The sequence below is a fragment of the Portunus trituberculatus genome, chromosome 33 (genome assembly GCF_017591435.1).
Source record: "Portunus trituberculatus isolate SZX2019 chromosome 33, ASM1759143v1, whole genome shotgun sequence".
Taxonomy (NCBI): Eukaryota; Metazoa; Arthropoda; class Malacostraca; order Decapoda; family Portunidae; genus Portunus; species Portunus trituberculatus.
The window spans coordinates 6920382-6946874 of record NC_059287.1 but is presented as its reverse complement, the minus strand read 5'-3'; the positions used below and the strand labels follow the sequence as shown (position 1 = coordinate 6946874).

At 40.6% G+C, this 26493-nt stretch overlaps 1 protein-coding gene and 1 non-coding gene across 2 annotated transcripts in view; both read left to right on the top strand.

Annotated features, from left to right (window-relative positions):
• Nucleotides 1-26493, top strand: part of LOC123512177 (neuronal acetylcholine receptor subunit alpha-10-like) — a 205982-nt gene that overhangs the window by 143892 nt on the left and 35597 nt on the right. The window contains exon 6 of the mRNA XM_045268405.1: nt 5686-5820. Within this exon, the coding sequence (XP_045124340.1) occupies nt 5686-5820 (135 nt within the window). The remainder of the gene's footprint in view (nt 1-5685; nt 5821-26493) is intronic.
• Trnav-gac lies at nt 9789-9860 on the top strand. The gene has a single exon. It is a non-coding gene; the product is annotated as a tRNA-Val (tRNA).

The following is a 26493-nucleotide window of genomic DNA, read 5'->3' as shown; positions in this document are numbered from 1 at the left end:
GATATTCATTCTGTCCAAAATATTTTCGAGACCTGTCGCCAACACCATACTTCAAATGCTTCCATCTTCTTCTCCATCTGTTTACTCAACGTCCAGGCTTCTGATCCATACAGCAACACTGACCATACGTATCTTTTAGATGCTCTTAATCTTCTATTTACAGATAAATGACGCTTGGAAATTATGCTTCATCTTCTGAAATGCGAAACTATGAGTATCAAATTTCCAAAATCTCTGTACTAACTATCTGTTAATTACAAATCATCTACTTGTAATTTGCGTTTAACTTACAATTGCTGTTATATTTCCAATGCACAGTATAACTTATTACCTTTAACTCCATGTATTTTTTTAATATTCCCTGTACACTCTCATATACTTTTATGTAAGAGGGGAAAGCTGGCCAAAGGCCAAAAAAGAAAGAAAGAAAGAAAGAAAGACCCACTTAGTTGCTAGTCCCCTTCCAGGTCCAAAAGAGTTAGCCAAAAGAAATGGATAAATGTCTTGAAACCTCCCTTTTAGATGAAGTCAAGTCATAGAAAGTTGGAAATATAGAAGCAAGCAGGGAGTTCCAGAGTTTACCAGAGAAAGGTTAACACTTGTATAAGAGAGTTGGACAGAATAGAGGTCGGAGGAAGAAGATAATCTTGTGCAGCGAGGCCTCAGGAGGAGGGAAGGCATGCAGTTAGCAAGATCAGAAGAGCAGTTAACATTGAAATAGCGGTAGAAGATAGCAAGAGATGCAACATTTCGGCGGTGAGAAAGAGGTTGAATATGTTTATAAGATGAAAAGCTTTCGATTCCACCCAGTCTAATATAACTGAGTGTAACCCCAAACATGCGAAGAGTAATCCATACAAAGAAAGATAAAGCCATTGCACAGAGTTAGCAGTTGGAGAGGCGAAAAAAAAAAAAAACTGACGGAGACGCCTCAGAACGCCCAACTTCATAAAAGTTTTTTTTAGCAAGAGATGAGATATGAAGTTTAGTTGTGTGGAAGGTTGTGTTGAATTGATAGATGGAGGAATTGAGTTTTTGAGACATTGAACACTACTAGGTTTTCTCTGCCCCAATAAAAAATCTTACAAAGATCAGAAGTCAGGCGTTCTGTAGCCTACCTGCGGGAACTGTTGATCTCCTAAAGGGTTGGTCGTCTCCGAAAAGACGTGGAAAGGTGTAGGCTGATGTCATCAGCGTAGGAGTGGATAGGGCAAAAAATTTGGCTAAGAAGATCGTTCATGAATAATAGAAAGAGAGTGGGTGACAGGACAGAACCTTGAGGAACACCACTGTTAATAGATTTAGGAAAAGAACAGTGGCCGTCTACCACAGCAGCAATAGAACGGTCGGAGAGGAAACTTGAGATAAAGTTGCAGAGAGAAGGATAGAAATGGTATGAAGGCAGTTTTGGGATCAAAGCTTTCTACCAGACTCTATCAAAAGCTTTTGATATGTCTAATGCAACTACAAAAGTTTCACCGAAATCTATGAAAGAGTAGGTAAGGAAAGCTAGATCACCAGTAGAGCGACCTTGACGGAAGCCATACTGGCGATAAGATAGAAAATTGTGAAGTGATAATTGTTTAAGAATCATGCTATTGAGGATAGACTCAAAAACTTTAGACAAGCAAGAGATTAAAGCTATAGGGTGGAGGGATTAGAACTGTCACCCTTTTTAAGAACAAACTGAATGTAGGCAAACTTCCAGCAAGAAGGAGAGGTAGAAGTCGATAGACAGAACTGAAAGAGTTTGGCCAGGCAAGGTGCAAGCACGGAGGCAGTTTTGAAAACAATAGGAGGGACTCCATCAGGTCCATAAACCCTACGAGGGTTTAGGCCAGCGAGGGCATTACGAAGAATTTTTATTTAAGGCATGAAATAGTCAGAAGTAGATAGATTTATTAGTAAAAGTTTGAGAGAAAAGTTCAGCTTTAGAAACAGATGAAATGGCAGTGGTGCCATCAGGATGAAATAAAGGAGGGAAAGATGAAGTAAAATTATTGGAGATGTTTCTCGCCAGATGCCAGAAGTCACAAAGGGGAGTTAGATTTCGAAACAATTTGACATTTTCTATTTATGAAGGAGTGTTTGGCAAATTGAAGAACAGACTTGGCATGATTCCTGGTAAAAATATAAAGTGCATGAGAAGGCTCAAGTACCTTCTGTGCTCAACCTCTTTATCATGTATAGCACGAAAAACAGGCGTTGAAAATCAAGGTATAGAAGGTTTAGGTTGAGAAAAAGGATGATGAATGTACGCCTCCATGCCAGACAATGTCACCTCTGTTATGCGTTCAGCACACAGTGATGGGCCTCTGACACGGAAACAGTAATCATTCCATTGCTATCTCATTTCATTAATTACAGCAGATAGACTCAACGCCTTACTCACCTATCTCCTCCTGTTGCCTGCTTCCTCATTCTTACCTGCGGCATAATTAATCATTTGCCAGACTCAGGTGTACGTGCCTTCCTCACCTAAGATATTCACCTGCTTTATTACTTGATTCATTGCACTCGTTTGACTTTTTCTACCCACATACCTTGATACATCTTGTGTGTGTGTGTGTGTGTGTGTGTGTGTGTGTGTGTGTGTGTGTGTGTGTGTGTGTGTGTGTACGTTTGTCTGTTTGTTTGTTTGTTTGTTTGTTTCTCACTCTCTCTCTCTCTCTCTCTCTCTCTCTCTCTCTCTCTCTCTCTCTCTCTCTCTCTCTCTCTCTCTCTCTCTCTCTCTCTCTCTCTCTCTCTCTCTCTCTCTCTCTCTCTCTCTCTCTCTCTCTCTCTCTCTCTCTCTCTCTCTCTCTCTCTCTCTCTCTCTCCTTAATTCAATATAGAAGAAAAGAGTGAAGGAGGAATTGAGGGAAGGAAAGTAGGAAGAAACGGGGGAGAAAGTATGACAGAGGCGTGGAGAGAAAGGGAAAGAGGAAAGAAAGAAGGGAAGATGGAGAAAGAAAGAGAGTAAAGAAGGAATGGAATAAAGGAGGGAAGGAAGAGTATAACTAGGAAAGAAAGAAGGATGGAAGGAAGGAGGAGGAAAGAGATGGGGGGAAAGGAGGGAGAGAGTCCTCCTCCTCCTCCTCCTCCTCCTTGTTCTCCCCATCGTTCTCCTCTTCCTCCTCCTTGTACTCAATGACCTCGTTTATTTTCGTTTTCTGATCTCTTCTCCGTGTTCCTCCCATCCCTCCCCCACTAGATTATCCTCCTCCTCCTCCTCCCTGGCCTCCATCACGTGTACATCAGGTTGTGTGCTTCCTGCGGTGCCCACAAATTACCTCTTTAAAGACAAAGGGTTTCTAGTTGGTTGTCTTTCTCTTGTACTGTTCCTTTGTGTTTTTTTGTGTTCCTTTGTGTTCCCCGCGTACTCCTTTGAATTATTTTTGTGTGCTTAGTATGCAGTATTTTATCTTGCAGTTTGTGTTAATTGTCTTATCGTATTCTAATTTTCTTCTATGTTTTGTCTTTCTTTCCTTTCATTGTTTGTTTTGTTTTTTTGTCGTAGTTGTTCTTTTGCATTACTAATTAGTGTATTCATTTTTGTCATTTTACGTTTCTTTCATTTCATTTTTTTTTTTTGTCGGTGTTTCCCATTTTCATCCTTAATTCCTATATTATTATTGTTGTTTCTTCTGAGTTCAATTGAATATATATTCGCGAACAAATTTCAACCAAATGGAAAAAAAAAAGGTGATCAGAGGTGATCAAGTATATCTATTTAACTTAACTCTCTATGCATAGCGTTCAGTTTCTTGCTCACCGAAAAGGAACTTAAGAATACATACATAGGAATACATAGGAAAGACGAGTGACAGGAGGCCTTGCGACCTATGACGAGGTTTGCTATACTATAAGAGAGTTAGAGAAGCTGCTAGAAGTTATCAGGATTACACGTGGCAGTCCCTATGTGAATCTTGCTTACCTTTATCTTTTTGTGATCCACATCAGTTAATTTGTATAGTTTTCTGTTAGGGCTCCCTAACAACCTGATTATTGAGTCTATTGAATTAATATACCGTGTTATCTGAGATTCACTTCCTTCCTATCTCTTTCAAATCTTAACCAACCTTAAACCCATTATTTCTGTTTTTTTCCTGCTCTGACTATGGACCCTGAGGATTTTGTGTATATTCTCTTGTTACATTCCATCCATTTTTTATTGTCTGAGAATTTATTTTCGTTTTGTCCTTTTTAAGAACCTGAGTTTATCAAACTCAAATCCATTATTTATTGTCCTTTTCTGATTAATGATGTTGAGAACTATTTTTATATTCTTGTAATCAGGAGAACCAACAGTAAAGCTTTATACTGCAAGTGGGTTAATTTTTTGCTAAGTAAAATGACCTACCAGTGTTACTTTGTCATTAGCAGTCAACAATTTAGAGGCGCAAGTGGATTGGTGGTGCAGTGGTTAGCGCGCCCGACACACAATACTATAGTCTTGTATTCGAATCTCCGGCTTGGTGGAGACAGCTTGGACGTAAGCCGAGGAGTTGTGACCTTGCACCCTTCCAATATCCCCGAGACGCCCTAAGCTAGCGGGTCTTGGTGGATGGTTTGCCACCTCCCCGTCCTCTAGTCTAACTACTGGGGTAGAAACGTACCTGGCGTGGAAACATAAAATTAGTTGATGTCTTGATTATTTTGTGAAAATTAGTTGATTTCTTAGTTATCTTGTGAAAATTAGTTGATTTCCTAATTTGTTTGTTAGAATTTGTTGGATTTCTTGGTAAGCCTGAAAAGTAATTAATTTTTGAGTTATCTTATTATAATTATTTGGATTTATCAGTTAGCTTGTTTGTTAATTTATTTTCTTGCTAGCTTGTTAGAATTAGGTAGATCAGTTAATTGACTTGTTTGAATTAGTTTGACATCTTAGTTATCTCGTTAGAATTTTTAAATTTCTTAGTTATTTTGTTAGAATGAATTAGACTTCTTTATTACTTTGTTAGAATTAGTTGGATTTCTAAGATATCTTGTAATAAGTATTTCTATCTTAATCACCATGTATGTTGATTTCTTTTCTTTTTCGGGATAGTTGCTTCTGTTTAGTTAGCTTGCCAGAGTGAGCTAATTTTTCAGCTAGGTTGTTAGAAATAGTTTTCAAACAGACAAGGAAAGGTCTGCTGCTGATTCATTCGTTCATGATTTTTTTTTTTTATTTATTTTTTATTTTGTCCAGCTTCGTCACTTCAAAGAAAATCATATCTTTTAACCCTTTCCTGATTATTTACAATACATAATCTTGTGTACGTTACCATGTTATCGGCCTTATGCCTCATGAATACTTGCATAAAATAAGAAAAAACACAAGAACGTGAAAAATATTGGTTAGTGTAAGTCTTCATGTGATTCCTGTCAAACATAACTCTTCTGATTTCTTAACCTTGAATATTTTATTTATGTCATCTTGTTATATCCTCCATGTCACTTAGATATCCCCATCAACACCACTTTTACCCTAATACCTTTGCTCTATTTGCTATCTCCTCTCTTATGTCGTTTAAATATCTCCACCAGCTTCACTCTTAATCTACATCTTACTGTATCCCTTATGCCACTCGGTTATTTTCATCGACACTACTTTTAACCTGTATACACTTTTTCTCTAGTTACTATTGTTCATGACACTTAAGCGCCTCCACCAGCTTCACTCTTAACGTAAATGCGCCTTCTTTCTGTCCTCTGCAGCCTTGTTGGTGTTCTACGTGCCGAGCGAATCCGGAGAGAAGGTGACTCTGGGCATCTCGGCACTGCTCTCCATGACTGTCTTCCTCATGACCATCAGAGAGTCCCTGCCGCCCACCGAGAAGACCCCGCTCATTAGTGAGTACTGCGCCACGGCTTTCACTCCACTTTACAATGTAGAACTCTCCCTGTACTGTGCTTTATAATACACAGCCCTCTTAATAATGCACTTCAAATACACTGCTCTCTTCGTAATGGTTCTTACAATATACTGCCTTCTTTGTACTTGGCTTTACTTACGATGCATTGTTCTTTTTCTGGTTTCGTGTGACTGAACTCAATATTGGTATAAATTAACCTAATATGATCTGACTTCTACTAGTATTGCTGCTGTGGTGGTGGTAAGGGTGGTGGGACTATTACTCGAGATGACTACTATCATTCAAAAGCCTGTATACTTCTCGCTTTGTGTCTTCTCTTCGAATGCTCTTGACTTGCTTTTGTGTTTGATAAGGTATTTAGTGAAGATGGTGAAGAAATGGTGAACAGAGTTATGCTATTACTACTACTACTGCTACTACTACTACTACTACTACTACTACTACTACTACTACTACTACTACTACTACTACTACTACTACTACTACTACTACTACTACTACTACTAGTACTTCTACTGCTACTGCTGCTGCTACTACTACTACTACTACTACTACTACTACTACTACTACTACCACAATTACTACTACCTTCACTGCTATCACCACCACTACGTACATTTGCAATAACGAACCTTTTTGAAACACCCACAATACACACCATCATTAAAACAATAACAATAACAAAAACCACCACCACTACTACCACCACCACCACCACACCAAAACCAACACTAATCACCCTAACATGACACAAGATCATCCCTATAAAGAAAAACAGCGTACAGACAAGACCAGGCTCATCCATCAAGGTTCAGCGAGGACTCGGTAACCTCAGCCATCGTCTCTGTCTCTATTTGTCTCACTACGGGAACAGGCAGAGGGAGGGAGAAAAAAAGGCGTTGCTACCTCCTCGCTCCTTCCCCTTTAGTTACCTTTCGCAATGCGCTGGGAATAGAGACGCGTACTGTGCTGGAGAGGTTGAAAACAATAATAATGTACTAGTATTGATAGACAGGTGGAAAGAGAGAGAGAGAGAGAGAGAGAGAGAGAGAGAGAGAGAGAGAGAGAGAGAGAGAGAGAGAGAGAGAGAGAGAGAGAGAGAGAGAGAGAGAGAGAGAGAGAGAGAGAGAGAGAGAGAGAGAGAGAGAGAGAGAGAGAGAGAGAGAGAGAGAGAGAGAGAGAGAGAGAGAGAGAGAGAGAGAGAGAGAGAGAGAGAGAGAGAGAGAGAGAGAGAGAGAGAGAGAGAGAGAGAGAGAGAGAGAGAGAGAGAGAGAGAGAGAGAGAGAGAGAGAGAGAGAGAGAGAGAGAGAGAGAGAGAGAGAGAGAGAGAGAGAGAGAGAGAGAGAGAGAGAGAGAGAGAGAGAGAGAGAGAGAGAGAGAGAGAGAGAGAGAGAGAGAGAGAGAGAGAGAGAGAGAGAGAGAGAGAGAGAGAGAGAGAGAGAGAGAGAGAGAGAGAGAGAGAGAGAGAGAGAGAGAGAGAGAGAGAGAGAGAGGTGGGAGGGAGGGAGGAGGGAGGGAGGGAGGGTGGGAGGTGAGAGAGAGAGAGAGAGAGAGAGAGAGAGAGAGAGAGAGAGAGAGAGAGAGAGAGAGAGAGAGAGAGAGAGAGAGAGAGAGAGAGAGATCACTATCACTTTTCCATTACTACAATAACAAGTAAAACAACCAGAGAGAGAGAGAGAGAGAGAGAGAGAGAGAGAGAGAGAGAGAGAGAGAGAGAGAGAGAGAGAGAGAGTGAGGGGTGATGGGAGACACTGCAGAAAAGTTAATGGGCCATGAAAGTCCAGCTTTGGCCACACCACCACAAGTCTTGCCGCTTAAAACCGACCAATTTCGCTTCAAACTTACGTTGTAATTTGCAGTATTCTTCTTTATTACCGAGTGTCCTGTTAGCCTCCTTTATCATGTGTGTGTGTGTGTGTGTGTGTGTGTGTGTGTGTGTGTGTGTCGCCAATCGGACAAGGCTATTCATCTCTTTGTCTGTAACTTGATAGATGTTTCCTTATTTGCCAATCACTTCAAGACATCTTTACTTGTTCTACACCCACATCTAGTCTTTAAACTGTTAGAAATTGTGAAATCTGTCCTTTTCTACCTCAAGTTTCTTTCAAATGACTATAAAGGCTTCATACATTGCATATGTTGATACTAATTGTCTTGTTTTTTTTAGATGTGTGTGTGTGTGTGTGTGTGTGTGTGTGTGTGTGTGTGTGTGTGTGTGTGTGTGTGTGTGTGTGTGTGTGTGTGTGTGTGTGATGGACACTAATTTCAACTACCAGGTGACGGGTTTCTGGTAGGGTGAGTGGGTGATGGTGGACGGGTAACTTTTGAGTGAGTAGGTTAGTGGATAGGAGAGAAATGGATAGATAGATGGGTGAGTGGTGTAGTGTGCGATGTGTGAGTAACTGCATATGGTTGAGTGGTGTATATATTCAGCTATTCAATACGGTACCTTGATCAATCATTCATTTATTCTAGTTCTTATTTAATGCCAAATATCGCTACTGTTATTGTTCATGTCGACGGCAATAGCGAGGGCAAAGTACCAAGTAAATCCCTGTAATATATTTTTTCTTCCCGTCACTGGCAGTTCATTATTTACTGCAACAATTTTTCTGCTCTGTTCAAATCCTTCCTCACGTGTAACTCTTAATCCCGTGACGTGCTGTTCATTTGTAGCCTCTGTTCTGACTCGTCGTGTGTGTTCATTAGCACGGATCATTCTTGTGTGTGTGTGTGTGTGTGTGTGTGTGTGTGTGTGTGTGTGTGTGTGTGTGTGTGTGTGTGTGTGTGTGTGTGTGTGTGTGTGTGTGTGTGTGTATGCTGTGTTGTGTGAGGGTCAGTGTGTTGCATTGAATTGAGCTGTGTGAGGGAAGTGTCCTGTCTGTGTTGTGCTGTATTGCAAGAGGATAGTGTGTTGTTATGTGTAGAGGAAGCGTACTGTGTTGCTTTGTGTTGCGTTGCGTTGTATTGTATTGTATTGTGATATGTTGCAAGGGATCAGTTTATTGTAAGGGGGGCAGTGTGTTGTGTTGTGTTGCATTGCTCTTGTCATTGTGTTCCATGCTCTGTGCTTTCCCCGCTGACTCCCCCTGACACTACTCACATGGTACAGGAGGGTGGGCTGTGTTCTGTTGTTTAACTTTATTTGTATTGATATGTATATGTGAAATGTCTATCTATTTGTTGGCCTATCTTTCTATCTATTTGTGTATCTATCTATGTATCTATCTGGGTATCTACTCATGTGTTTATCTATCTTTTAATTTTATTTTCTTTTACATGTACATATTTATCTGTCTACGTATCTAATTCATTCTCTCTCTCTCTCTCTCTCTCTCTCTCTCTCTCTCTCTCTCTCTCTCTCTCTCTCTCTCTCTCTCTCTCTCTCTCTCTCTCTCTCTCTCTCTTGTCGTTTATCTATCTATATATTTCATTCGCTTTTTTATTTCAATTGTCAAACTTGTCCCACTTCTGCAGCAAACATTCAGACTGACCCTCTGTTACTGCCAACGTTCTGTGCACTCGTGCCTCGCCACACATTGTCTAATAGTAACAGCATATTGACTTTGTATTATTGGCTTGAACTCTGGTGTTTCGCCAATAAATACAGGTTTTGGTAAGGATGCGAACGAAGTCTCTTTGCAGTAAGGTTTGAAAGCGGTGGCGTTTTATTCTCATTTGATTTTTTTTTTTTTTTTTCTAAGGGATCTTTTTCAGTCAGTCTTTTTAAAATTTTGTTTTTTCTTTTGCTTGATTTTTCACTACCTTTTTCTTCCACTCAATGGGTCTACTATTTACATGTAATTTTTCCCAGTTTTTTTTTTTTTATATTGTTGAACCTATAACACACACAAAAAAAAAAAACATAGAAAAAGGAAAAGAACACACACACACACACACACACACACACACACACACACACACACACACACACACACACACACACACCGCGTAGTGTAGTGGTTAGCACACTCGACTGACAATCGAGAGGCCCGGGTTCGAGTCCCGGTGCGGCGAGGCAAATGAGCAAGCCTCTTAATGTGTGGTCCCTGTTCACCTAGCAGTAAATAGGTACGGGATGTAACTCGAGGGGTTGTGGCCTCGCTTTCCCGGTGTGTGGAGTGTGTTGTGGTCTCAGTCCTACCCGAAGATCGGTCTATGAGCTCTGAGCTCGCTCCGTAATGGGAAAGACTGGCTGGGTGACCAGCAGACGACCGAGGAGGTGAATTACACACACACACACACACACACACACACACACACACACACACACACACACACACACACACACACACACACACACACACACACACACACACACACACCGCGTAGTGTAATGGTTAGTACGCTCGACTCACAATCGAAAGGGCCCAGGTTCGAGTCCCGGGAAGCGGCGAGGCAAATGGGCAAGCCTCTTAATGTGTAGCCCCTGTTCACCTAGCAGTAAATAGGTACGGGATGTAACTCGAGGGGTTATGGCCTCGCTTTTCCGGTGTGTGGAGTGTGTGATGTGGTCTCAGTCCTACCCGAAGATCGGTCTATGAGTTCTGAGCCCGCTCTGTAATGGGGAAGACTGGCTGGGTGACCAGCAGACAACCGTTGTGAATTACACACACACACACACACACACACACACACACACACACACACACACACACACACACACACACACACACACACACACAGTTTATCAGATATAGTGGAATCAAAACCTTTTCGTCTTATCAACTCCTCTCCTCTGATTGACTGTCTTCGACCTCTTTCTTACCGCTGAATATTGTATCACTTGCTATATTCTACTGCTGTTGTCTTGCTAACTGCATGCCTTCCCTCATCCTGTGGCCTCGTTGCACAAAGCCTTCTTTTTCCTCTCATCCCTACTCTGTCCAACTCTAATGCAAGAGTTAACATGTACTCTCAATCATTCAAACTTTCTCTATTAAACTCTGTAGCTCCCTACCTACTTCTGTATTTCCTTCTTCCCATGACTTTACTTCGTTAAAGGAAGAGGTTTGACGATATTTATCCTTTTTTCTAACTAACTCTTCCGGATCTGCATGGGAACTGGCAACTTAGTGGGCCTTTTATTCGTTCTAATTACGTCGTCCTTGAAGAGCTTTCCCCTCTTGCATAAGAAAATATTCCTCGTCCTTCTCCGCCTTAGTCTCTTCTTAATCTGTTCACTGTCCATCATTGTTGGTTACTGAATGTTAATAAAATAGTATTAATCTATCAATAATATAGTTAATTAAACATTCACCAGATTAATAATGCATCTGTTAATCAGGAGAATATTAAATGTGAGCTGCCAATGTTCCCTCGCCTCTGTCCTACTGGAAAAAAATATATATCCTGGAGTTCTTCCTTCCGTATTCTCTCTCTCTCTCTCTCTCTCTCTCTCTCTCTCTCTCTCTCTCTCTCTCTCTCTCTCGTGGTCAGGAACCATTTTTAAAGAGTTTTGCTGTCTCACTACCACAATTTCCAAAGACCTTACAGATTAACAGGGTCTCGTGTAAATAATGTTGAAATGTTGCTAATATGTCACTAAAACCATAAGAAAAAGATAGTTTCACAAAACCGTCTAACAAATGGAGACTTTTATGGTGAAATGTTGCTAATATGTCACTAGAACCATAAGAAAAAGATAGTTTCACAAAACCGTCTAACAAATGGAGACTTGAAATGTAGTGGAGGTGCAGCGGAGAAGTATTTTAAAATCTGGTCCTAGTACCGTGACGTCATGATGGAGCTGTAATGAATCACTTCCATTAGAGATGCAATGTCGTTGATTAATTTGACTCGCTAACTCGCAGACCAGCAAAGAAAAATCACTTGGTCGATCCTTTCACTGCTGTTTGGTCACATTTCCTTAATCAAAGCACTGAGATATTTAGTGTCTGTCGGGAAGCTTTGGAATGTAAACTTTATTCTTTTAATTCCTTTACTTTCTGTATTTTTCTCTAGGGACTTACCATAGTTCTTCCTTTTTAACACAATTTTCGTTACCGTTTGCTGGTTTTTCCTCTTACATAAAAAAGTGTCGTGATTTGTTGAATATCGCAGTAAAAGAGTTCAGTAATTTTTCGTCTGACATGTACTGTCTCGCAGCTCTTCCCTCCACGTGTGTGTTGAATGGAAGATGAGAGGTAGAGATGGGGAGGCGTATTCTTACTTTTTTTACCTTACCCTCGTGCTATGTCGTATCATTTTATCTACCTTCTATCTACACGACAGCTAATTCATGAACTCAGATTGTTAATGTCATCCCTATTTCTATATACTTAAATTTAATTTATTTATTCTTTTCTACTCTTTTATGGTTAAGAAAATTTATCAGTGAGCATTGCCATCAGCTGTTTTGTTTTGTCGTTTCCATTTCTTTTCCTTCTTTCCTTCTCTTCCCATTTATCCCGCAAATATGAATATCAATGCAAGCTGATTCCTCGTGTTGGTATGTTTTCCTTTTCATTCCATTCTTGTCTTCCTTTTTCTTTTCCTTCTCTTCCTTCTTTCTCCTGCAATACTAGCATCAATACAAGCTGTTTTATTGTTTCAAAATGTTTTTATTTCCTTTCATTCTTGTCTGCTCTTCCTTTTCTTCTCTTCCTTTTTAGTTTCAGTATGTTTTACTTTTATCCATTCTTCTCTTCTCTTCCCTTTTTCCTTCTTTTCTTTTTCCCAGGAATTGTAACATTAATACAAGCTGTTTTGGCGTTTCAGTATGTTTTCTTTCTCTTCCATTCTTGTTTTCCTTTCCTTTCCTTTCTTTTTCTTAATTTATTCCCTTCCCCCAGCAATACTAACATTTATACAAGCTATTTCCTCGTTTTAACCTGTTTTCCATCCCTTTCATTCTTCTGTTCCCTTGCCTTTCCTTCTCCTCCTTACCATTTCCCCTTTCCCTCAATACAAAAAACAGTAATAGCATTAAGACACCAGTGTTTCTGAAAAATTATGGACCCAAATAACATAAATTGCTTAAATAAATGGATCGCCCTTGTTCTTGTCTCCAGTCCTCTTCTTCCTCCTCCTCTTCCTCCTCCTCCTTTTTCTCTTCCTCCTTCTTCCTCCTCCTTCTTTCCTTCTTCTTCCTTCTCCTCCTTCTCCTCCTTCTCCTCCTCCTCCTCCTCCTCCTCCTCCTTTTCCAGCACATTCATAAAAACACACAAACCACTGCCATACCACCACGACCACCACCACCACCACCACCACCACCACCACTACAAACGCAGTTCACAACAGACAAATTAATAATAACCTCAACTCAACAAACCTGACATTTAATTCAACGCACCTTAATTTACCGCACACAAACAAGCAAGTCTCTCCTCCTCCTCCTCCTCCTCCTCCTCCTCCTCCTCCTCCTCCTCCTCCTCCTCCTCCTCCTCCTCCTCCTCTTCGCCTGCAGGAGATGAGTTGCCCCTCCCGGATTAATGAATACAGTAATTTATTCATGTCTCATCTCAAAAAGGGACAAATTTGGTACGAAATGTAACTTTTGCAATTTCATGTTATTTTTTTTTTACTTTTCATATATTTTCTTTTAATCTTGTTTTCTTTTCCGTCCTTTGCTTTCTTTTTTACTTTTAACTTTTTTTTTTTTGCCTTGGCTCTTCCTCTTTATTTTTTTTTATTCCTATCGTATGCATTTTGTTTATCTAGTTTTTGTTTTTCTTTCTCCTTATTGTTGTTTGTTTTTGTTTCAGTTAATTTTCCTTTTTTTCTATCTCTTTTTTATATTTTCCCCTATCTTCGTTATTAAGTATATTATCCTTTATTTTTCTTTCCCTTACTTTCTCATACATTTTTCTCTTCCCATTCATTCTCTTTCTCATCTTATCTTTTTATTTCAATTCCATCTTCTTAGTACTCTCTCTCTCTCTCTCTCTCTCTCTCTCTCTCTCTCTCTCTCTCTCTGACACGAAGGTAAACATGTGTAGGGTTAGTTTAAATTTCCTGGCAAAGCCAGCCAGGATTTACAGCAAAATTAGTGCATTGAGGATGGTGTGGCCCTCAGGTGGCCACAGCTGGTTAAGAACACGCCACACACCTTCCGACTTGTCTTTAACTCCCCAAACAAAAACCTGTGAACATTGTCATTTACTAGTACAAACATGAAATCCTGAAGTATGTGGTTCACAATGCACAATAACTGTCGTACGCTAGTTGACGATTCATTAAAGTGTAGCTAAACATTCTATATAATACGTATAAAGTGGTTACGTTTAGTTCACATGTAAGAATAAATACCTTGGTGACATCTTAAACAGCTTCACTTTGGCAAACTGAAAATATTACTAACACAAGATATAACTTTGGCATGTAAACAAGCGTCATAACAACTCTTTTCCGTCTTCCTCTTATTACTAGTATTGCAATAATGGTTTACACAATCATGTACATTTTATAACATTCTATGATAACATACATACAAAAGATCCTAAGTTGAATGTTACCTATAACTTAACTTACCTCATAGAGGTTATAATCCGGGTTTAGTCTGAGTACCAATACACAACCTTCTCAAACGAGGCGGCGGGTGGCACTGAGGCTAACGCCCTTACTCCACTTCCCTTCTTACCACAGCTCGTGATCCTGATCTTTGTTACCATGAATAAAGTTTTACAAACAATAGCTAAGGCTGACTAATACGGTAAAATAACAAAAATAATATTTATGGCAAATTATAATTATACAAACATTTTGAAGTCACTACAATGGTTTTCCTTTTGTCACACAGGTGCGTGATTATCTGTAGACATTGGTGTTTTAAAGAAAAAGTGTACTGCTTATAGACTTTAACTTATTTGCCGCCGTGTACAGTGGAACCATGCGTGCTTTGGGATCCAAGGGGTCTCCAAGCGCACGGGTTCGAATCCTGTCCACGGTCTGAGTGCAGGTTGGGCTTCCTCACTCAGGGCAACGGTTTCCTAGCGGGTGGACTTTGAGATAGGAGGTACCCTAAAAAGTATCTCCTTTAGCCCATAAATTCCCGTGAAAAGCCCACATGGTATAAAAAAAAAAGGGTAAAAATATCGCATCTACGTATAAGGACCCCCCTTGACCCTCGCATGCAATTTCTGCGCATGCGCACTAGCCACGTCCTCCGTTGCCATGGTGATGCTTATGCCGACAAACTAGCACTTATTCAGATGCCTAGTTAAAGCCAGTTCACCACTCCGCTCTAGTTTTATCAAACAGACATTCCTGAATACGGAGATAGTATAATATTTTATGAATATGAGAGACAACGACCAACAAAGTACTGCTTCTCAGGAGACCGAGGAGCTAAACATGACAAATGTTGACTCAACACTCTTAGCTGTTCAGCCTCCTATCTCAATGAACGAGCCATTACCAGCACAGTCTACACCAGAGTCATCAATTCAAATCCCAACTAAAGAATATCTTGATAAAAATTTTCGCAAACCCGACCTTCAGAAGCAATGCTAGGAAATAGGGTTGACAAATATATGGACAACGAAAAATCAGTTAATAGACATGATAATAGAAAAAAAGAGGTCACTAGTCAATACTACGCAAATAGAAGCCAGATCTGATCCGACACCTCATGAAGCCATGAATGACTCAGCTCAAGAGGTCTCGTCTCCATCCTCAAGACCACCTGAAGCAACTCACGATACACCGTTAGAAACTACGACTCAATGCTCCACTACGCATGAAGCAACGCTGACGTTCAACGAAGTCGTTGATAGCAACTCTACCAATGGAGTGAATTTGCGAGAATTAGCCAAAATAATTAATAATATTAAAACTAAGTTAGAAACTAAAGACTTGGAGATTGAATTATTAAATACTGAAGTGAAGGCTGCATACAATACAACTGAAAACCTCCAGCAACGAGTGACTAAGCTGGAAGGACAGCGTTAAGAAAACTTTATTAATCAACCTGAGGAACAGTGTTTTACGCCACCCATTACCTGTCTCCTCCGTCTCCTCCTAGGTGATTCCACCTTACAACCTATATTACGCTCCGATCTCCATGCCCACACCCGGGTGAGAACAATAGCCGAGGCCAATATGGATTTACTTCGAAGTTGGGTGACTGAAAAGTTACATCAAATTCCCTCTGAGTGCGTAATATACACTGGCATTTATCACATACTGGATGGAAAGTCACCTGCAGTCACTTTAGATAATCTGGGTTCACTCATTAGTGATTTAAAAGAAAGAAATAATGACATGAACATCCATGTCTGCCAAATCGTGCCTTCACCAACTTGCCCTACTTTTCAAGCAAAACTTGAGGACTATAATGCACAGCTACTGAAATGGGGGGATACAAATGGCATAGATATATTACAAACTGTTCCCACATTCTTACTTAGTACAGGTGAACTGGATGAATTCTGCTATGACATAAGAGATAATTCACACTCTCTACTTAATAGACAAGATATTATAAAGCTACTGACTACCATCGAGAGACAATGTCCAGGATTCCACCTTCGTGCTGACTGGCAAAAAGCAAAAAGAAATTCAGATAATTCACAAGCGAAAGAGAAACAGTTTGTAAAAATGTACAACAAAACGACGGCTAGAAGAAGGCCAGAGATCATAATGCTTTTACTCATGTTCCTACACCAACACAGAAAGCTGCTCTACCAACTTACTACCACACCAAAGGTCAACCCTCACATAGAAGGATGTATCAGACTCACAGACCTTGGCAACGCTCCTTCAGTAACTCACCAAGAGTAAGTGTATGCATGTACGCCTGGAGTGTCCCGCAACCCTGACCTCATGAGGACAAGAGATTCAAGAACAAAGAACAGGTCGGAACACGGGGAGAGAAGCGGACGTAAACAACACCTACGCTGCAGCCTTGAAGCGAGTACCTGGGACGGTGGTCACACAGGATCTGAAACTCATGGTGCCTACTATGAAACTTTTCAACGTTATAGTACTTCAAGAGCTCAATTGGAGAACATAAATCTTGAAAGAAAGAGAGCCGGGTGTTTCAAATGTGGAGAGTTTAATCATGTACAGGCTTATTGTAGATTTGATCATAAAATTACTTGTAGTAACTGTAGACAGTTCGGTCATAAGAACCGCTTGTGTCATCACTATAACACACAATAGGATGATGGCAAAGAAGTCCGTGCCGCTGTTAAAAATAATGGAAACTTTTTAACCATAGAACATATCAATGCACAGTCGTTACTGGGGAATATGGATGAGATGATATTGTTGGTGAGAAATAGGAATATTGACATTTTATGAATCAGCGAATAGTGGCTTTTGCAAAATGTTTCTGATAATTATGTACAGTTACCTGACTACAATATTTTCCGATGTGACAGTGGACGTGGAGGTGGTGTGTGTATTTATGTGAAAGAAGTCCTGTCTGCCTACGTTATAAATCTTAATATCCCTAAGCAGGAAGGCATTGAAGACGTTTGGGTGACTGTACAGTGCCGTAAATTGCCGTCAATTATTATCGGGTGTATGTATTGACACCCTAAAGCTCCTGTCGCTGTTTTTAATTATATTCAAGACTTTTTAAAAATATTAGTGTTAGGAATAAATCAACTTTTATTGTAGGAGATTTTAACGATGATTTACTGTCTAATACCAACAAAATGGACCGCATTATAAATAGTGTCAAAATGACGCAGATGGTAAACAAAGCAACCCGTGTCACACCTACATCATCAACATTGTTAGATCTTTCTATCACCAATACACCAGCTTCTGTAATTTCTTGTGATGTTCTACCTATAGAAATCGCAGACCATGACCTTGTTAGTGTTCAAGTAAACATTTGTAAACCCAAAAGAACACGTGTTGTGCGAAATTATGTGAAAGAAGACTTTTGCTTAAAATTGTTAGAAAATGTTTAAAATTTTAACATGATTTTAAATATTGACGATGTTGATACACAAGTAGATATCTTTACGAGTAATTTTAACAAATGTTTGAATGAGTGTGCGCCATTTGTCACAAAAGAAGTAAGGAGACCATTTGCACCATGGATGAGTGGCGAAGTACAAAACGCCATCAATATACGAAACAACATTCATGAAAAACTTAAAGCTGATAGACATAATCCTATTTTGCAAGAAGAATATAAACTGGAAAAGAAGAAAGTTAAAAGTCTTATTGAGAATGCTAAAGTAAATTTTTATCATAAGGAATTTCAAGAAAATAGAGGAAACACATCAAAAATATGGAAGACAACCAAAGAAATTGTTCCAAGTACTAAAAATAACGTAAATACTCAAACATTTGATAATGAAGTCGAAAAGGCAAAAGAATTCAATGTTCACTTCGCTAATCTTGGTAAAATTACATTTGAAAAAACACAAAATCTCCTCCATGGTGAAAATGTACGACATCTCCACGATGTAACTGAAAACCTTAATGATTTTAATGTAAATAATAATGAGCATGCTTTTAGACCACATCCGGTAGATACCGAAACAGTAATTTTAACAATCAAAAGTTTAAATGACACCAGCTCTGTGGGTTGTGATGGTATTCCAATGACATTTATTAAGGATTCTTTGTATGTTTTAGCTTTTTATCTTACATGTATTATTAATACTTCCATTGTAACAGGGATGTTTCCCTCCTCTTGGAAACACGCTGTCGTAGTTCCTCTTTTTAAAGGTGGCGATGTAAATGATGTCTGTAATTTTAGACCTATTTCTCTATTACCTGTTGTCTCTAAAATATTAGAAAAAATTGTCACTAACCAACTCGTGCACTTCTTAGAAACTAATAGAGTACTTTCAAATACACAACATGGATTTCGCCCAGCTTTATCCACACAGACTGCCCTTACTGTCATTACCGACGAAATATTTCATAACATGGACTCCAAGAAAATTTCACTTTTAACTTTATGTGATCTATCAAAAGCCTTTGATAGTGTCAGCCACACAATTCTATTGCAGAAATGTTCTCAGCTAAATATTGATAATTTTTGGTTTAAAAATTACTTGGAAAATAGGTCGCAGTCTGTTCGCCTAAATAAATCCATATCAGATAAACGTTGCATAAATTATGGCATTACTCAAGGGTCTATTTTAGGCCCGGCCCTATTTTCTATATATGTGAACGATCTTTCCATAACAATAAAAGACTGTAAGCTTGTAAAATACGCTGATGACACCCAATTTCTTTATGCTAACATAATCAACAACCTTGGAGATCTTATTGCACGAACTGAGGAAACACTAAAAAATGTAAAAGAATACTTTGCTAGGAATGGTTTACTGTTAAATTCTAAGAAAACCCAATGTATTTTTATCGGTAATAGGCAACTGTTGTCACGTATTCCCCCAAACACTTTTATTAATTTTAACGATTGATAAACATATGTTATTTGATGTCCACATTGAGGAGTTAGTTAAGAAAATAATGGGTACACTAATATTTATTAACCGTGTAAGTGCAAATTTCGACAAAAATACTAGATTAATTATAGTGCAGTCTTTGGTGATCAGTTTAATAAATTACTGCATTGGAATATTGGGCTCTACAAATAAAACTCTTCTCTTTAAAGTTCAAAAATTACAAAATTTTGCAGCCAAGGTCGTTGTCGGTGAATTAAGGAAGTATGATCACGTGTCTCCAACATTAAAAGAATTAAAATGGTTTACCGTAAATGATATGCATGTATTTGATAAATGTACAGCTGTTTATAAAACCACTACTGGAAAGTATCCTAATTGGTATCTACAATTTCCCACAGTAAAGAATAATTCATCAGTAATAGCAAGACGACTAGAACAATTATATGTTCCACTCTCTCTCTCTCTCTCTCTCTCTCTCTCTCTCTCTCTCTCTCTCTCTCTCTCTCTCTCTCTCTCTCTCTCTCTCTCTCTCTCTCTCTCTCTCTCTCTCTCTCTCTCTCTCTCTCTCTCTCTCTTTTTTTTTTTTTTTTTATTTAAACATTATCTTACACTTATAAATTTTACAATAAATCAGGTATAGAAGGAGATTTAGACATAAAGCTCCTTGTGTTGGCAAGGAACTATTCTAAACGTCTTTTTCTCGTTAGTATATTGGTTTGACACCTCACTCACTGCACTACACTTCACAGCACTAGCCGGGCAGGGAGAGCGCTTCTCCAGACATTGGCGGCCACTTTTGTCTGCTGAGTTGATAGTCCCGCTACCTCAGCAGGCGTGGCCACCGTGAACTGATTCCACAGGCGCGCTGCCCTGGCTCTGAATGTTCGCTGGTGTTGTGAGGAGCGGGAGAGAGGCACCAGTACCTGCTGGTCCCCATCCGCTGCTTGCCTCGTATTTCTCCCGGGTGGGTGTGGCGGCAGGCTGAGGCGGGAGAGGTGAGGTGTATGTAGCACTTGAGCTTTGTGGCACACCGTCAAGGTTGCCACGTCCCTCCGGTGCTCCAGTGACGTGATACTTGCCACGCTCTCCTCGTCTTCCCCCAATAGACGAAGAGCGCGCCTCTGTATCGCGTCGAGCCGGCTGGTGTGGGTATGGGCGCTGGACATCCATGTCAAGGCACCGTACTCCATACAGGGACGGATTTGTGCCCTGTAGAGAGTGAGGATGCCTCGCGAGTGCAGACTGCCAGCCATCCTGCGCAGGGCTGACACACGCTGAGAGGTCTGGCGGGCTACAGACGTGATGTGGGTGTCGTAGCGCAGCTCACGATCCATGGTGACTCCCAGGATCTTGATGTGTTCCTGGAGAGGCAGCTGCTCGCCCTCAAACTGTAGTTGTCCTTCCACGGCCTGAGAGGCGGCAGGGGATCGTGAGATGACCATGGCGTGTGTCTTGTCCGGCGCGAAGGTGACTTGCCACACCTTCCCCCACTCTTCTGCTGCCTTCAGCTGGCGGTTGATGTTGGCCACGGCGCGCTGGCTGTCCTGGCGGCAGTAGGAGAGGGAGATTGTGCAGTCGTCGGCGTAAGCCTTGACTGCAGGAAGCTGGCGCAGGAGATCGTCTATATACACATTCCACAGGACTGGGCCAAGCACTGAGCCCTGTGGAACTGACGCTCCTATATTGGTGGGTGATGAGGTCCGCCCATTGACGACGGTTCGAAGTGTCCTTCCTTGGAGGTAATCCTCGAGTAGCTTCAGGAGACCGCCGTCGATGCCCTTGGCTTGGAGCTTAGTCAGAAGACCCGCATGCCACACTCGGTCATAAGCCCCCCGCGATATCAAGGGCCACTACGAGCGTGTCCAGGCCTTCGTCAAGGGTGTCCTGCCATTCCTGGGAGAGTAGGAGAAGGAGATCGGAAGTAGATCGACCTGGCCGAAACCCGAACTGGTGGGGTGAGAGAAGCTGGTGTTCATCCAGGTGCTGCCATATGACGGCTGCCACCAGTTTTTCGAACACCTTACCCATCACAGACAGCAGGGAGATGGGTCGGTAGTGCCTTGGGTCAGACTTGGACCCTTTTTTATGCACAGGGACCACGTATGCCTCCTTCCAGGATGCTGGCCACTTTTTTTCTGCCAGGCAGGCAGAAAAAATAGCAGCAAGAGGCACTGACAGTTCCCTGGCACATTGTTTCAGCACCCGGGGGCTGATTCCGTCTGGGCCCGTGGCTTTCCCTGCGTCCAGTTGCCCGAGTGCTTTTTCCACCAGCTCCGTGGTGATGGGTATTGAGGTGATGGTGTGCGCTGTCTCCCGGGGTAGCACTGGAGGGGGGCGTGTGGGGCACTCAACCTGCATTTTTTCTGCAAATAATTTTGCCAGGAGTGCAGCCTTGTCATCACTGCTTGAGGCAGTGGTTCCGTCCTGCCTGGTGAGGGGGGGCACGCTCTCCTGCCGCATCACACCCTGCCTCTCCTTGACCAGTGTCCACCACGTCTTATCTCCAACTCCTGGGCCTGTGAGCTTTCTCCTGAGGTCTTGCTCCCAGTGTTTCCTCGCCCACTTGGAGGTGTCAGTCATTCTCTTACAAGCAGCTCGGTGCATGGTGAGGTTGTGTTGTGACGGGCGCTGCTTGTATCTCCTCCATGCTGCATACTTGGCTTCGGCAGCTATCTGACAGCGGAAGCCAAACCATTGGGGGGTTTGTGGCCTTGGCGAGGTATGTGCGGTGAGGGACGTGGCGGTCCTGTAGTGTGGCCAGGATTGAGGTGAGAGCGTTAGTCATCTCCTCCGCGTCTCCCGTGAGCACCGTCTGCCAGTCTGTGGCTGTCAGTGCGCCCCTCATGTCACGCCAGCTAGCTTGCTCCCATAGCCAGATGGTTCGAGGTGCAGCTTTTTCCCTCGCCACATGTAGCTGGATCTTCGTCAGTACGGCGTGGTGGTCCGAACTACCCACTTTATCCAGCTGCTGACACAATATTCTTTCTTCCGGGAGGTCTGATAATACTGGGTCGAGCAGGCCTCCTCTTTCGTGGGTCTGAAATGTGACGTGGTTGGTGAGGCCGGACACTGTCACTAAGTTGTTGTAAGCTTGCTGCTCGAGATGGAAATTTAGATCTCCCACGATGAGGACGTTCTTGCAGCCGTGGCGTTGGAGCAAGTTGTCCATCTCCTCCGCCAGGAAGTCAAGCGAGAAACGGCCTTGCCTGGGGGGGCGATATAGTACACAGAGCAGCAAGCCACTGTTGTCAGTCAGCACTATTCGGAAGAAAAGTGCTTCCATTTGCTGAGGAAGGTCTACTGACAGTTCCTGAGTCTGGAGGCCATTTTAAAGCAAACAGCCACACCTCCACCTGCCCTGCCGATACGATCCTTCCTCACCCACTTCGTGTAGCCTTTTATTTTGCCAAATGACGGCTCCACAGTGTCACTCATCCTCTCTCTCTCTCTCTCTCTCTCTCTCTCTCTCTCTCTCTCTCTCTCTCTCTCTCTCTCTCTCTCTCTCTCTCTCTCTCTCTCTCTCTCTCTCTCTCTCATATCAGACATCTACATTTGTTTACAAATGCTTAAATATTTATGATGTGTATTGTGACTTTGAGCACGCTGAACACACCAACGTTCAAACAAGACGCAGAAACGTGCTCAAAATACCGTTATGTAAAACTTCTCATGCACAACAAAGTGTAATTTTTCGAGGCTCCAAGCTGTGGAATGAAATTCCATTAGATACCAAAGTCAAAGGTTTTAATTCATTCAAAATACAAGTGAAAGTGAAGCTGAAAAGTACATACTAAACATTTTGTATTGTTTGCTAACTATATAAGTATTGTATATAACACATTTATGTATGATATTATTGTAGTAGTAATCATGTTGTCATTATTACTGTCATTGTTTGTGTTATCATTATCACTATTATCATTATTATTATTTCATTAATATTGTTATTATTATAATTATTATTGCTGTTGTTATAGATATTATTTATTATAATTATCATTATTGTTATCATTATCATTATTGTTATCATTCTGTATTTTCATTTACTTATTTCATTATTATTATACTATTATTATTATTATTATTATTATTATTATTATTATTATTATTATTATTATTATTATTATTATTATTATTATTATTATTATTATTATTGTTTTTTATATTGATAGTGCCATTGTTGTTTTCATTTGTTACCAATATTATTTTTATTATATCATCATTACTAATATTATTGTTCTAAGTATTAATAATTTTGATACCGCTTAAAACGACTGATCTCACGAACAAGTAAATCATAGTGTCCATAAGGAGTCGTGAGCTCAATGGACTGGATTGAAGAGCAAAAATTGTTATGATCGTTGTTTTTTGTAAACTTAAGAAATAATAATAAACAATCTCTCTCTCTCTCTCTCTCTCTCTCTCTCTCTCTCTCTCTCTCTCTCTCTCTCTCTCTCTCTCTCTCTCTCTCTCTCTCTCTCTCTCTCTCTCTCTCTCTCTCTCTCTCAGAAGTGCCTGGAGGTCTTAATGTTACTGTTATAATGACTATAGATATAATTAGTTTGGTTCCCAGGGCTCTTTCTTCCCACGGTGATGTAGAATCCTTAATGAGGGATCAATGGGATCGTGAAAACACCCTCGAAAATCTCAGTAACACAGAGGAGCCTTAACTATCAACCATAAACAAACCACTGGAGATCTCAATAACTTTTACTAAATTTCTCATAAGTTACTGTGTACATACAATTGAGAATACTTCCCATAATCACATGCTAAGTTTTCCTCCCTTTTAACGTTAGGTAGTTGACATTTATGAAGAGTTTGATTTAATAGCTGTTTGTATTGATAAAGGTGCAGATTCTTTGATTGACTACATAGGTTTTAAATCATGAAAACACCCTCAAGATACCTCTTAAAAGCTGTGGAAATAATAGTTTTTTTTTTTTTTTTCTGATCTATCGTTAGAACCATAAAATCGCACTTGAAAATTCCAGTCCCTTCCACGAAAGGTTACATGACAAGGCAAGACACCACGCTCAGTTATCTGACAATTATTTCACACACTACGTTTTTATTTCTTTGCAACTTTAGAATAATGTAGTCTTATTAGAACCATTTTTAAGAGCCACAAAATAATTGGCTAAGTTCTCATCGCTCTTTTAATACTGTTGATGTAGAATTCTCGATAAGACTACTGGTATCATGAAAAAGCATCCTTGAAAATCCTAAGAACTTTCGTTATAACCAGTCAAAAGATAAACGTAGAACACTTATAAACCATCAATAAATCCATCAAACCATCCTTAAAAACCCTAAGAACTTTCATTACATCCAGTCAAAAGATATAGAACACTTACAAACCATCAATAAATCTAAATCCATCAAACCATCCTTAAAAACCCTAAGAACTTTCGTTATAACCAGTCAAAAGATATACGTAGAACACTTACAAACTATCAATAAATCCATCAAACCATCCTTAAAAACCCTAGTATATTACCACTAACACTCTTGCAAATATAACGAACAGAGCGTTTTAAGATTTCCTCCACGATTACCTGTTTTCATCTCACTTGCCATTACAAAGCTTTCCCAACATTGCACAGACACGCTCTTACGCTCTCACTCTCTCTCACTCTCTCTCTCCCCCTCTCGCTCCCTCGCCGGGGCACACGAGGGTCGCTGGGTCGTTTCACCAGTTACTCTGCACAGCGAGGAACAAGAAATTACGTTGAATCAGATGGTACAGAATTAATTTGCTCCCCTGCGCTACAATGCCTCTCTCTCTTTTACACTCCTTGTACATCCACGTCGCTTTCTCTTCCTCCACCTCCTCCTCCTCCTCCTCCTCCTCCTCCTCCTCCTCCTCCTCCTCCTCCTCCTCCTTCTTCTCTTCCTCCTCCTCCTCCTCTTCCTCCTCCTCCTCCTCCTCAGGCCACTCTTCCTGCAGTCAGTTTACCTTCAATTACATCCCTTCATTTCACATTTCCTCTGTCCCTTCCTGCTCTTCCCTTTCATTCCTTCCCCTTTTTCTTTTTCTGTTTCATCTGTCTTCTCTTCTATTTCCCTCTCTTCTTCCTTTTCCCTTGTCATTTCTTCCCTTCATTTTCCTTTGCCGTCCTTTTTCCTTTTTGTTCTTTTTCTCCTTTGCTCTTTCGTCTCCTACCGTTTTGTTCAGTTCTACCTTTCTCCCTATTTTTATATTTATTTTCCTTTCCTTCTCTTTCCTTCTCGTATATTAAATTCTCTCTTTCTCTTCCTCTATTATCTTATTATCTTCTTTTCCTTCCCTTTATCTTCTCTTCTCTTCTCCTTCCTTCTCTTTCCGTCTCCTGCTCGTTCCTTTTTTTCTTCCTATTTCTTCCATTTTTTTCTCTTTTTACCCCTTCTTTCATTTTCCAGATTCTCTCTTCCTTATCCTTTGCTTTCATTTTTTATTAATCCTCTCCACTTCTGCTTTCCTTTCTATTTTTCCTCTATCTTTTTTTTCTTTTCTCTATCTTTCTTTTTCTCTCCTACCCCTTCTCTTTCTTTCCGTTCATGTCAAATTCCTTTTTTTTATCATTCTCTCTTCTTCTCTGAGTCTTTGAATTTTTCTTTCCTCACTCTCCTCAACTTTTACATTTTTTTCATCCCACTTAAGTTTTCTCTTCCTTCCCTACTAAGCTAATCATAAATGCAGATTTCACAAGTAAAATATCAACCAGCCAATCTCTACTCTCTCTACTCACTCCCCCCCTCTCTCTCTCCTGTTTCCCGTGATGTGCATTGTGCTCTGGCATATCAATGAATCAGTGAGTGCAATCATGAATGCATGCACACCGTAACAACAAGGACTGATCCACCCCTTGCCTTGATGCCGCTCCCTTCCAGTGTACTGAAGGCAATTTGCAGTTCACGGTGCTCTTCAGGTTCATCTTTATGTGTTGATGCAGGAAGGCTTATCCCTCTGAGTGCTATGGCTTGTCGGCAGGTTATCAAAATTGTTGGGTGGAGTTTGGATGGGTTTCGTTTGTTAATAATAGCAGGTAAATTTGATAGAAGTATAAGGAACGCGATGTGTAGATATGCCACTATAGCAAGTAACGTTGTCTGAATTTTTATGTATATCAAAAATAGTAAGTTGATTTGGTGTAAATGAAGAGTAAGATGTTAGAATATACATTAATAATACTCCGCTAATAACAAGGAAATTTGGCATAAATAAACAATTCTGAATGCGCCACTGATAACAGGTGAAATCATTCGCAGCAAGTTAAGAGAACAATTCCAGATTGAGAGCAAATTTGCTTAATACACCGCAATAAGCAAGTAGAATCATTGCAAAT